The following is a 14,564-nucleotide window of genomic DNA, read 5'->3' as shown; positions in this document are numbered from 1 at the left end:
ACTGATAACTATTATAACTAACTAACTAATATAAAAAAGAATATAATATTGAATAAATAATTGTTTGCTACAGATAATAGTCCCAAGGTCCTCATGCATTCTGCTTTCATTTCTCTATTTCCCCCCTTTTTTTATTATATATATTTTGTATTTATAATATTTGTACATTACCTTTTAAGTAAGTATAGGTGTACTCAAGAATATAGTGGTTATCCTTTTCAAACATTATTTCTTCACTCATTTTTACCATTTTCTTGTAAACTTTCCATGTTGTGCCTTCAAAACCTAATTTGCATAATTAAATACAGGCGGACATTTAAATTATCACCTGCTTTCTTGGCACTTTCATATTGTTATTTAAAATGTTACAGTTTATATTCTACTGTATTGATAACATTAGGAGTAATTGAGAACTGTTATCAATTTGCATGTGTTCCGTATTGTTAATTAAAACATAATATTTGCATGTTATAGATTATGCAAATGAAATCATTATGCAAACAATTAAACATTCATGTATTATTATTGAAACATGAATCTGCATGTTCAGATTTGTTTTTGTAGAATTTCTATTTCTTTGAGACAAAATGAAAAATCTATTTATAAGAATATAAAACTTTCCATGTTGTTCTTTGAAAACATAATTTTGCATGATTAAATACAGGTGAACATTTAAATTACCACCTGCTTTTTTGGCACTTATCATATTGTGGTTAATGTTACAGTTTGTATTCAACTTTATTGATAACATTAGAAATAATTTGAAGAACAATGTTGTCAATTTGTTATTTGTTCTGTGTTGTATCTAATATAGTATGCAAATTCAACCATTGTGTATTATTGTTGAAACATAAATGTGCATGTTTTAACATGACATTCAACAAACTATAGGCTGTTATCCAAAACATCTTTAGAAGATTGTTAAGTCAATGATTTTGTACTATGGGTAATTGTTACTCATCCAGTAGTATCAAGTTTGGAAGAATAACTCTAGTCAACTGCACTTAATAATAGGAACAGGTCATATCATCAGGCCGAATTATGGAATCGTGCCAATTGGTGACCCATGACGGGGTCGAAGAGCTATTACCAAAATGTTGTTGAATTGAAGATTCAAGATAAGTTGTGACATAGCCCTCCCCCTTCTGTTCAGTAAAGGTGTTTCGCATTTAACGTACACTGTCTTTTCACACCCATTTCAAAGCATTTGGATTCTCTGTCTAATATGACAATATCCTTGTTGAAATGATATTGTACATGTTAGCAGGATGTGATAGCATTGCTTTAGAAAGAATCTTTAATTAATACACAAAGTGAATTGTTTGATGATCTTGCTGCAAATGTTAAGCCTGTTTTCCAGTCGACGTTGAGTTGCGTTAAATTGACCGGATTCAATGATTTTACAGGAAAAGGGGTAAAAATAAACACTAAAAATCTTTAAAATGTGCAATCGTTGAAGTTGAACTCGATTGCAGATTTTAACGATTTTAAAACTGACCAATCAAATGGTTTACAAATCATGTCATAGTTTGGAGGAAAAAAAATGCATAATTTTTTATACACTTTTAAAACTGTACTACAGTAGTACAGCACCACAAATATGGTTGATTATCAGTGTAGCAATGAATTAAATAAGTGAACTTTAAAAATCACAGTAAACAGTGGATTTATTAAAATGTATGACCATTATATGTTAAAAACATTTGTAATCTTAAGCCAGTAAAGCAATATACATAATAGCAATCATTTTTTACAAGATTTATAAGATATAGAATTAAACTAGTATGTAGTTGATTTCATGCCTATACTCGAGGAGCGAGATATAACTTTTATCTTTTCATTAAACACCCCTGTTCACAAATGGTATAGTCTATGAACTATGCCCTCAAGTTGGAGCCTCTCTACAAATCATTTCCTTTCGAGACATATTTTCAAGATTGATATCAAAATATAAATAAACTAGTATGGAATTCATAACATAACATAACATTTTTTTTAAGAAATATTTTTCAGGTGGACAATACATCTTTAACCTTATGTAAATTATTATAATATTTTACAATTTCTATAAACATCGATGAAAACTAATAGCATTATATTATGGTCTTATATCTTGAGCACTAGCTTATTTAATAATTAAATATTTTTACAGTTTTATCACCATTATTTGCCACTGCAAGTCTACGCGGATGGTGTGATAAGATAGATAAAACTTGAGGATGGTTGATTCCATCTTCTTCTTTATCGATCCTTTTAATAAACTTTCCGCTATTACTAAATAGCTGTAGTTTGTGGTAACTTGATATTATGATATTGTCATCATCATCAACTACTACTCCTATTGGGTGCGTTACTTTACCATCTACATCGCCCTCATTGACAAGGTCTTTAATATACTTTCCCTTTGTATCAAATAGTTTTAAGCAGCTTTTAGTAGAATGCAGTACAAGAATTTGTCCTTGTCTTGTAAGGGTGACATCCATGATGTTGGTGTGTTTCAAACCAGTACAATTCCATTGGGCTATTTTTTTAATGAGATCACCACTTTCAATGTTAAGCATGGCTACATTATCATCATTAGCTACATACATGACACGTGATGCTTCATCCACATGGATACCCCATGGTGGACGTAACACTCCCATACCAAATGATTTAACCACCTCACCACTCATACTGCATAGTGTGATGCATTTATTACCCCAATCACTGAATGCTATATTACCATTGTTCATTGTGTACATTCTGTTTACTTGCACACCTTCTGATAGTGTAATCTCACCAATGTTTTCACCTGATTGCTTGTATTTGCGAATAACATTGTCTAGACATGAAACAAGCAAGCAATCGTCATCATATTTAACTACACCATGAACTTCTGTAACATTATCTATGTTTATAGTTTTTAATAGTCCTTCTTTCTCCACTTTGATACTCATTGGCGACTTGTTAATGTGTTCTCCATCAACTCTAATATCAACCTTGCAAATTCCTTCAATTGCACTGCATAGTCCTTTAACAGTATATTCACCATTTCCATCTTTTACTTGAGCAATGATAGTTTCTCCCGTTGGTTGTGTCAATGTAGCTTTTATGTTACTTGCTTTTATTTTACATTTGTCAGTTTTAATTATTTTGACGTCGATTGTTTGAGCTGTTGTGATGCTCTCAACTTCTATTAGTTCTAAATAGTCTGCTGCTGGCCTTATTTCTGTAACCTTTCCAATGTCCTTGTCCAATGAAGCATTTTGTTGTTTAACAAAGTGAATCTCTGCATTACCATCAGATTGTTTTTTAGGCACTGCCTTGATCCTATCATCCAGTGCTTTAATGACGTCATTCCCAGATAACATTGCCGTTGCTTCGTTACCTTTTCTTAAGTGTTGTAGCAACTTGATGTTTGTATTTATATGTGATACTGTCGTCGTCACATCCTCTATATCAGCATCAGTTAATTTCCTCTTGATTTTGTACATTGCCTCCGCTTCACGTTTTAATTTTTCTCCACTGTCTTTTACTCTTGTTACCAATTCATCAACATAATTTTCAATTCCTCTTAAACTCTTTTCTCTTTTTTCACCTAGTGTCTTGACATGGTCATTCATTACTTCAAGATCATCATTTAATTTATCTGTACATTGGTTTGCCACTTTTTCTAATTCTGCTGATGTTTGTTTAAATGTTTTAAACGCATCTGTTATGCTGATTGTCACATGTTTTTCCTTTCCCTTCCATTCCTTGTGATCCATGATTGAACAGTGTATGCAAATGGCAACATTGCAAATGGTGCAATACACAGTTAGAGGTTCATTGTGGACGGAACATTGAGGCGGATGCATGTCATTGATCTCACTGACACTCATAGATTGAATATCTTCCACTGAATGCAACTTGTGATTTTTGCAAGATGGAATGTTCTTATGAGGATCACTACAACTGTGGCACAAATACTCTCTGCAATCCTGACAGTAGGTTTTAGATTGACCTTTTTTTCCACAAATACATTTGGTCTTATCTGTAGTTGTCATTTGTCCAATTGTTTCTAATAAATTATTCAGGAAGGTGTTAGGTGGTAGTTTCTTTAGACCACCCTCTGGAATCTGATAACATTGGGAGCACGTTGGACAGGTTAGTTTGTTGTTAGTTTTCTTCAACCAGTTGTCAAGACAACTCAGACAGAAGCTGTGAAGACATGTTAAGGTTCTGGGTTCGTTGAGTCGGTTAAAGCATATTTGGCACTCTAGAACCTTCTCATCAATATCTTCTAGAAATGTAGTCAACCTACTTGAAGCCATTTTGAATTGATCTGTAAAATTACAAAATAATTTACCTTGGTGGTCAGTATTGATTTAATTTGATTTATTTCAGTATCATAAAAACAATTACAGATAAAATACAATGAATGTATAAAGGAAAGAAAGGTCAAAACTTAATAAATTAAAAGCATAACCCATAAAAGTCCTAAAATGAATTGTTTCTAATGAGGTCCTTTGAGAAAAAGAAGCCAAAAAGGCAAAAACAACAACAAGTATTGGTATTTTCTTGGTATGTTGTCCTAACCAGCCTTATACCCCACCCACCTCCCTCTCTAAGAAAATATTTTCTAGATGAGGCGCACATTCACCTCACATACTTAATACTATGCTTAATATTTCAGTCTAAACTTACTTTTAGTTTTTCTTGCAGAATATTTTACTGGTAATCCTAAACACAAATACTTTTGTACGTAGAGGTTGACACAATGAGAACAATATAACAATTGAAAACAGTCAAGTGACTTTGGATGTCGGTTAGGTAGTGCCAGTCACGCCATATATACCAGCTCTGATTCGTTCTTTTTGTGTACAGTGTACTGATAAATTGATTTAGACTTTACTCGGAATACACAGTACCTCAATTATCCTCAATGCTTATGATTATTTCCATAGAAATAAATGGTTTACTCTGCATTTTATGTATTTGATTAATGTCATTTATTTTATCAACCATAAAAAGAAAATGTCATTATAAAATGTCAATTTCTTTGTGGGCCTATTTGTACTACCACATGTAGTGCAATCTTGATGTCATCTCTAAATATTTAGTTAGGCCCCTCAAACGAAAAAAAAAAAATGATTTGATAAAAATCTGTCTGGTGTTTTAAGTGTTGGTAAGCAGTATGACAGACTATTGTGGTAGGATGCAGCAAAAATATATTAAAATCTTTAGATCTTTCTAATACAATAATTATTTCACTTTGAAAAATTTCAGAAGTCCTATTCAATTTAGGTTTTTTATGCTGAGTGTGGATCAAATAAATTATAAATAAACAAATAAAAGTATTTTAGGTATAAATAAATATGTTTTTAGTTATGTGACAGACTAAAGTTTCTCTCTATACTTTTGATCACTTAATTACAAATAAATTGTGAATAATTTAAAACAAAATGTTCTAAGAAATACAAATTACACCTGGTATAAAGTGAAATAAAATACACATGTTATACATGCAAATTTTAATCTTAAAAGATCTTATTATTATGCGGATATCTTCAATTTATTATCTGTCTGTTTATTAATTTCTATACTCTGGACAATTTTTCAGGAAATATAATTTAATCTTTTATATCAGGAAATAAAAATTATATTTTATCAACAAAGTGCTATGAACTCTCTGTTATGAAACCAAAACAAATATCAATATTTTGATTTTATTTTTTTTTTTTTTATATTTTGATAAAAATACTATGCTTGCTTATTTTAAATACCATAACAATATCCTAAAAGTTCATTTGATTCTCAGTGCTGTATTTCTACATAATATGTGATACTGTATCATAGAATCTGCCTATGATACTGGAAACATTTAGATACAGTACCTATATCTGCTTACAAATTACATATTTGATGGTGTAGACAAAGCTTTATTCAATTATTGGATCTTGAATTAAATTTTAATTTGTTTGTTTTTTTTAGGTATCAGAGTCAGTCACATTACAAGTTGGTGAATTCATACAACCTTACCCAAGGAAAGCAGATAACAGCTCTAAGTGCCATCAATTCATTCTACTCCTGTATCCTTTGCTATTGTTTTATTATTATGATATTAAATGTTTGTTTTTTATCATTCAAGCAACACATGTATATTGTTTATGTTCTAAAGCTCTGTCAACACTATCAAACTTTATGTGACAAACAAGTTGATGTGCCCATATATGGACATGATGATGTCATATCACTACCATAATTTAAGCATATCACATATACCAGAAAGTGCACACAGAGCTTAATACACAAACTGTGGTTCCATCACACTCTTGGAAGTCGTCTGCCTCTTTTAGCATTTCCTTATATGGAACTGTTGCATTGATTCTTTCTTCAAGAGCCCTCAAGGATTTGTCAGAATGATGTCAACCAAATTCAGAGGGTCTAAAGGGAGTCAACAAAACGTGTTATTTCACTATTTAAAAATAACCATAAAGATTTCTAAATTACACTTCTCCATAATAGGACATGCTCAAAGCACTATTTCTATTGCCACTGACATATTTTGAGTCAATCTTCTTTTCATTATTTTGAGGGTCTGATATGCCATTTCTGAGATGGTCTATGGCTATGCAATGTAACTCTTTACCAACATGATTTTATTAAAAGATAAATCATACTGCAATGATTGTGATTAAGTAGGAGATATCAAATCCAAAGCTTATAACACCAAGTTGAATGTAGTCTTAGAAACGTTTTGAACTTCAAAAGTTTCTGAAACTCTAAACAAGAATTTATAGTAATTCTTACAATTTTAATGTACATGTAACTAGTAGGAGAAAGTTGTATATCATTCTATTTTTAATATAAAAAAGGTACCTGTCAATCAAACACAATTTAACTAATCAGAAAACAGGAACGAAGCCGCGAAAATGATTGTCTTCAAAGATACTAAGTACTACATAATTTATTTCTAGGAACTGTATTCGTAGGCAGCATAACCACACACGTTATATCGTAATCTCTACAATCACAATATTATTCATGAACAGGTGTTTTATTGTGACATCATCATTATTAAAACGTGAGCTGTTAAAAAGTGACATTTGATATCATATATTGCACTCAAATATTCAGAAAAGCTTTTTTTAAAGGTTCAAGAATTATTGTTAGGTTTTCATAAAGTTTATTTCATTTTTGTCTAGTTTGCCCTCTAGAATAGTATATCATATCATTCGAGTGTACTTGGAGTTTAGGCTTTTCTTTTTATTGCCTAGATTATATTTTGGTTAAAATATATTGGTATTTTAAAAATTCCAAATAGTAAGTTTGTTTTATCTTTAGATAGATCAAACATTATTTTGAATACATAAAAATTATTTACATCACAAATATTGCAACATATCATCTCAATTCAAAAGACCGATGTAGTAGAATCTGTGGCATTTTAGGTATTTTTAACTTTTTTTGATTTAAACAGTTATTTGGGAGCACAATTTAAGCTGAAATGCAATTGATATAAAAATTATATTTTTGTTATAAACGGTTTATTCGGCACTATGCACTTTGTTCAGTAAAACTTTGTTGTGAGACTTTACGGAACATTTAAGGCACTCTGGATATGTTCAATATAGTTATTATATGTTATAATTATTTAATCTATGTATAGCAGCTACTTTAATTGTTATACTTGTTTTGAACAGTGAACTTGCTGTATAACAGACAGATAGCCAGCTTCTGTTTTGTAGAAGTTGATTTATTATTGTTCACAATCAAAGTGTAAAGTGTTTTTCTTTACTTATATCGATTTGTCAACATCCTCAACGTTATTCCTCAAAAGGCTTTTATTTTAATGAATAAGTCGGAAGAGATTTTGGCGTTTGACCAACGCTCCTTGTACCTGTATACAGGCGACATTTAACGCTTTATCAGTAGAAGTCAGATAGCTTTTATATTGCAGATGTTGGAGACACTGAGTCTACTGTAGAAATAGACGTCGTTTTCAAGCCTGCAGTACTGTGGATAATTGTTTTGAACTTATTGAAGTCCTCTTGATAATTTAACTTTAGGGTTTTAAAAGCGCTTCAGATAGGGTCTTATAAAAATAGGTACACACTACAATATTGTACATGTGGCAACTGATCATTTTAGTTAAAGTAGTAAGTGGATCGAAAGCGATTTTTTGTTTCTCCGCGACAGAATCACATGTATACTGTGTTTTCGAGTACCATGCACTAAAGCATAGAATTAATTGTATTTGTTCATTTGCACACATTTTTGGCCAATCAGGGGATCATATTTAATTCTTTTTTGTCAGTTGCATCTGGAATTTCTTTATTCTGTAAAAGGTACAAAAATCCTTTATAGAGCTAGGCAAGTTAGGCCTATTTACCATCACTTCCACTTCTAGGCTTGAGTTTGAAAAGGGCACTTTAGGAAAGGTTCAAACCCTACAACCCCCAAAGCTACTTGGGTGTGTAACTTTACAAACAGTAGTTGTTGAGACAAATGTACACAGTACAGTTTGCTAACACAGTTTTAATATGGAATAGTATATTGCTTATCGTCGAAATATATTTCAGTTTTTAACTCATTTACATATTGTTGTTCATGATTACCTTTGTAAACAAAAAATACAGGAAAAAAGTTCAATTATGTAATAAATTAACCAGACTCGTTGCCATGGAAATTCAATGATTTTTTTCTCACTCCTTGGCAGGCTATCGACAGGGTGTTTAATATTGTTAATAACAAATTTAATAAAAGAATAAAGAATAAACTTTTATTAAATTTGTTCAGTTTCTTTAATAAATACTGAAATTTTGCCATTAAAAATATTGTTGTCTGCTCCAAATTTAGGGTCATATTTGCCGCATTGACATTATGTTTTAGTGGAGGGAAAGCTGTAATCAATGAATAAGCTTAGGACAATTTGAAAAACCACATATTGAGTATTGTGAACAAGCTGTTAAACAATTTCTGTGGTCTTTTCTCTTGTTGGAAAACCATATTACTGATTTCAAAATGTTAATTGATTTTGTGTTCAGCATTTCAGCTGAAACTGAACAAATTTAGAAACAAAACAAACTTTTAATGTCATTATCCTAATAAGGTGTTTTGCTCATTTTCTCTTGCACAATGTGACTTACTAATTATACCCTATCAAATCGACGTGTTTCGCAGAATTCTAAATGAGAATTCTCTGAAATGTGTATGTTTTAATGTGCTGTATGTTCCCTTGTGTTCTTGGAATGTTAACAATTTGTAAACTACAGAGTTCCTTTACTGTAAATGTCTAGAGTTTATTGTTTTGTATTTCTACAAACAAATATTTCTTGCATATGGATTTCAATTTCAAAATCCAGTATTATTAATCAAATTGCTAATTCTTTTTCCAAGCACTCCCATTAGCCTTGATGAAGAAATTAGCCTTTTAGATTTTCACGCCCCTACAAAATGAACATGCAGAAAATTATAAATGAATTTTTTAGAAGATTGAATTTATACGTTTAAACTTTTATTGAAGTATAAGTACTGTCCCAGCCAATTTGAGCTAGTGCATGGTTCGTAGGTAGTGTGTATGGCATATTTAGCATGTTAAAAAAGACATTTTTCTCCTTTCCAATTTTCTAATTTTTTTAAGGATGATATTGTACACTAGACAACTTCCTTCTCTAAAATGTGGCAGTTAATGGCAAAAGCTGTACCCTTACCAAATGAAAGTTAGTAATCATTGTAAATGTAAGATGAATAAAAAGTAATCTTTCATTAAAGGAAGACCTGTAGTTTAATAATTACCAATGTGTAATTGATATTTTATTGATGACTAATTCATATCTAATTATGGTTTGTTTTTCCTGACACTTGCGTCTCTCTCAAGTTTCAACACTTCAAAGTTTCACACAAGTTTAGAAAATGAAATCACTTAGTATTATGTTTATTATGGTTAGCTTCAGATGTCAAAGGAATAAGTAAAGATAGAACAGTTAATTTAAAAGGTCAAGGAAAGAGATATTCAAGAAATTATTTAATTGCGCCAAAAAATAAATTATATAAGTGAAAGTTGCAGGACATTACACTTAGATAATTCTGGCCTGTTCTATGTGGTGTAGGTGGACATGTTCAAGTATTCTAAATATATGTTAACGCTCGGCCAACCCCTATATTTTTTAGAATACCTGTATGTTGTCTCCAATGCTCAGTGTAAGCTGAACGTGATCTGAGAATATAATGTACATATTTTTTATGTCAATAAAAAATGATTTATTGTGGCTCTGAAATGAATAGATAAATTTAATGTAGGTTTTTGTATTACAATTATATTCATTTGTTTATTATTACTAAAGACATCTGCTTTTTTATGCTTTAATAGCAATATGTAATTTATGTTTTTTTGTCTAGTTAGATTCTCGAATAACTGCATAATTGCTGGTAAACTGCTAAACTAAATGCAGTTACTTTTTTGTCTAGATTTGGAAGTTTTTTAGGTTTACAGATTAGTTTTCCTTTGATTTTCCAAAAGCGCTGTGAGCGAATATGTGCGCATAACAAATTATCATTATGCATGGTACAACATAGAGCAGGAGTGTCAATAAACTACAGTGTTTTTTCTGTATCTTCGGATTAAACATAATATTTAAATTTGTTTATAGCTACATGAAGGTCACAGTAATAGATTAACCCCCTACACACTAACAGACTCCCAGAGGAATAAGGTTTCTGCTCTAATTTACTTTAATGTAATATAAAAACTTGCTGTTCACATGTAGTAGGCAGTCAAACATATTAGCATCTATCAAACGTGACATCACATTTTAGAAACCACCAAAAAGAGTAATATTTGAAGCGCTAGGGGATGGTTTTTAACCTTTAGGTCTCAATTTTCACACGAAAGGTGTTTACAACTCTAAAAAAGGGTCTCTAGGTATTCAACAAATTGTTGCGTTATCAGACACTCTTAAATTGATTTCCAAGTTGTTAATATTATCTATTAACTTGTGTTTTTGAGGCTAGAACAATTTTTTTTTAGTTTGTGTAAGAGAAACTATTGCATAATGTTTTGGATTATGAACAAAAAGGGTACTCATTTGTTGCACCTCATTTGCAGTTTAGCTCAGTGGGTTAACTGATATTCAGGAGCCCTCTCATGTTGACCAGTTGAGTTCCATGTTGACCTACAATAAGCCCACTTTTAAATTGACCAAATAATGATAATAAATGATGTATATTGGGCGTTTAAACGCATGCTTTGGTTAATCATATTGTATAAAATACCAGTTTGTGTCGTCTACGGTCCAGAAATGAAAGCTTTCTATTATTAAAAGGTGAAAGACCTGCAATATATTAGTTGCATTGTTAAATCTGTTCTTCTTATATCACATGCACGATAATTATCGACAACAACACCAGATTCTAGGTATTGTGTACCATACCATAATTATCCATATAAGGTTAAACTGTTTGTTGTTAATACACTTTGACAAGTATCAATCACATTTCAAAGTTGGCCTGAAGAGCTGACAACAGTTAAGTAAGATTCCTGATTATATTTCCGTAAAATGCTTTTAAATACAATTTTAATTCATCTATGCAGTAATTTTAATTTGAGATTATATAAAGGAAATAGTCATCAGTGAGGCATTTTTCAAGGGTGTGCTCCATAGTAATATATGTATAGAAATGGGATGTAGTAGTTTGCTGTTTGTTTGTTTGTACTCTATGTGGTACCCATTTATACACCTGAGTGGAGACATATTTTGTGAAATTATCATGGAATAATCCTACTTGAACGTACATGCAATACAAGTATATTCACAAGTTAGTAAAATGAATTGCATCGCATGTACGTCCTTGCGTAGCATTCAGTACATAGCTTGAGCGGAAAAACCTTTTTTTTTCTTTTTTTTTTTTATTATAAGTTCATACAGTATTTCCTTTCATTAACATTTAAAGATTGAATATTCCATGAAAGAAGTGCTCTTCTATTTTTGAAGTAGAAAATGTTAAGTTCTTTCCTGGTCGTTGTTACGTGCAACCCATAAAATCAAAGTTCATTTACATTTTTATGCCTCTACATTAAATTAAATTTAAATCTTTCCGTTATTCAATTGAAAAGCCTATTAAAAGGTCCATGACTTGGTAGAGATATATTTTTTATGCATTACATCTAATTAAATGTTGTCATATAGGAAGTTTTGCAGTATTTCTTTAAGTACCCTATAGTAACATACTCAACAGGTTGCTTTAGTCTTAAGTTTTAGTTTATTATAAAATTCAAGTGACAGTAACATCTGTTGTTAAAATGTTGAGTGGGCGAGGAGTTAAGGCAGGAGTAATGCAAACCATACCTAAAAAAATTGGCAGAGGTTGAAGTCTCTTCTCGAGCATGTTCTGGTGGTAGAGCAATAAAGTCTTCTCAGATAAGGATCCTTATAACTGGAGGTCCAGCATCTGGCTCGTGTGCACTTTAAAGAACTCAGTACATCTTTTGGAACAACGTATTACCCCAGTGGCGCAACGGCTATGAGCACTCACTAGCTAAACCTAGGGGCCCCAGCTTAAAGGACCCAGTGTATGAGCAGCCCAATGCAACTACCCAGCTTTGGAGGGCCCCAAGGAATGCCAAACCTGGGGCCTATGTTACTCCACTGGTACTGGTTCATCTCATCTAAGCCGTTGTGGTGGACAGACAAATGAGCCCTGTTTGGTAGAAGTTATTTGACACGAAGAGACCCTTAGGGAAGATGAACATGGTTGTATGCGTATACTTCTAGTCCACTGATCTTTGAGAAATGTAGTATGCTTCAACCTTGTCACTTGAAACATAAGTTTACTATCGGTTACAATTAAATGTCATTTTAAATCATGTCTTCTACTTTTACATTTATATGCTCATAATCATCAATATTCCAAACATTTTCTTCTATCTATCCAAATGTTGTCTGCTTATGTTGTCTGCTTTAGAATGTCATCTGCTAATGTCGTCTGCTAATTTCATCTACTAATGTCGTCTGCTAATCTATTTGATAAGCAACAAATTACAAGCAGCTTCAGTTTCTCTTATGTGTAGAATTGCATTTAATCATTTTAATTTAATTGTGGTTCAGTTCAGCGGCAACCATAAATGAAATTAATAATGTTCTATTACTGGAGTCATAATTTAGATAAATTATTAATATAATTTGTAATAAAATGAAAGATGTAGTTTAGTAATTAAAATTGTGTTTGTGTTATTCTTCAAATTAATTTGAAAAATTGCAGTTTCTATTTAATGTATGCAGTTTTAAAAATGATATTTTAAAGGTTTCAACAAAAAATCGAGTTTAACCAAAACACAAACATTCAATTAGTATAATTGAATAATAATGTTTTTTTTTATATGTCCATGTTTGCATTTTTACAATAAATTTAACTTGTGACATTTAATATTTTTACTATGATATATTAATTAGACTGATTAATAAATTTTCTATTTTTATCACAATACAACTCTTATAATATGCACTAATTTTAAAATGTCTTCTCTAATTTCCACAACAACACTCCAAAAATCTGTTCCCTCCTACATTACTGTGTAATACTACCTTCACCGGCCCCAGGGTCTTATTCCCCCCTGTGCCTAGCAGTTTATCTCGGGTGTACAAGTAGACCTAGCATGAGGGGGCATATCCTACCAGGTGACACACATTGACATTATGTCATCAGTGGCAGCACTTTGCGAACACTTTCGTTTGTGAGTGAGTTGGTTATTTGATGATAGGGTTAGCTAGTCCCGAGGGGTGTTGGTAGTTTAGTACAATATTTAGCAGTTGTCAATGTCAGGAAGCTACTAATAATACTACTGCTCAGCATGTTCTGCTGTATTTTGATATTTACATTATGTTATGTGAATAATAATAAATCTAAATTTAGGATTTCATTTAGAATTAATGTTCTCTTTTATTAATTTATCAATTGCAAGAAAAACATTATTATTTTAATTGGAAAAACATTATGATTTTAATTGGAAAAACATTATGATTTAAATTTGAAATTTCAAGCCACATGTTTGACCAAATATCATTGAATTGAATTTAAACTTCCCCGAAATATTTCAATGTTATTTCCAAGTTAGGGCAGGGCGCTGCAAAAAATATTGTGTCTGTTTGTGGATTGTGCTACGCCACAGTCCAATGCTCTAACCACTATGCCAAATACAAGCATAGATATAAATTGTATTAGAATCAATCAATCAATCAATCAATACAATAAGCCATAAGTTTTTATGATTTTAATATTTGAAGGAAGTTTAGTAAAATAATTTCAAGGATTCGTTTAATTCTCATTGAATTTGACTTCTCAAAATTGACAGTTGAGCTACCCAATTGCGCTGACTGAAAATAAATAAATATTTCAACAACCACACAATGCTGCCAAATTGGTGTTACTTCCTAATGAAATAAAGGAAGATATCAAAATTATCCACAGCTTGAATTTGTGTCTAATTTCGCCATGGTTCACAATTAACGATCATTACCAATTGATCAAGTTTGAGACTATCTAGGATATATGGCATAAAAAATGTGGTTTATATCGTAATAAATTGTACAACGCATAAAATT

The 14,564-nt window shown here is 31.3% G+C and overlaps 1 protein-coding gene across 1 annotated transcript in view; it reads left to right on the top strand.

Annotated features, from left to right (window-relative positions):
* Nucleotides 1-14,564, top strand: part of LOC144851531 (WD repeat-containing protein 27-like) — a 111,660-nt gene that overhangs the window by 14,656 nt on the left and 82,440 nt on the right. Inside the window, exon 18 of the mRNA XM_078709044.1 lies at nt 5,956-6,053. Coding sequence (XP_078565170.1) covers nt 5,956-6,053 — 98 coding nt within the window. The remainder of the gene's footprint in view (nt 1-5,955; nt 6,054-14,564) is intronic.

The sequence above is a fragment of the Antedon bifida genome, chromosome 9 (assembly GCF_963402885.1).
Source record: "Antedon bifida chromosome 9, ecAntBifi1.1, whole genome shotgun sequence".
Taxonomy (NCBI): domain Eukaryota; kingdom Metazoa; phylum Echinodermata; class Crinoidea; order Comatulida; family Antedonidae; genus Antedon; species Antedon bifida.
The sequence above is the reverse complement of the archived record's forward strand: the minus strand, read 5'-3'. Positions and strand labels throughout refer to the sequence as shown.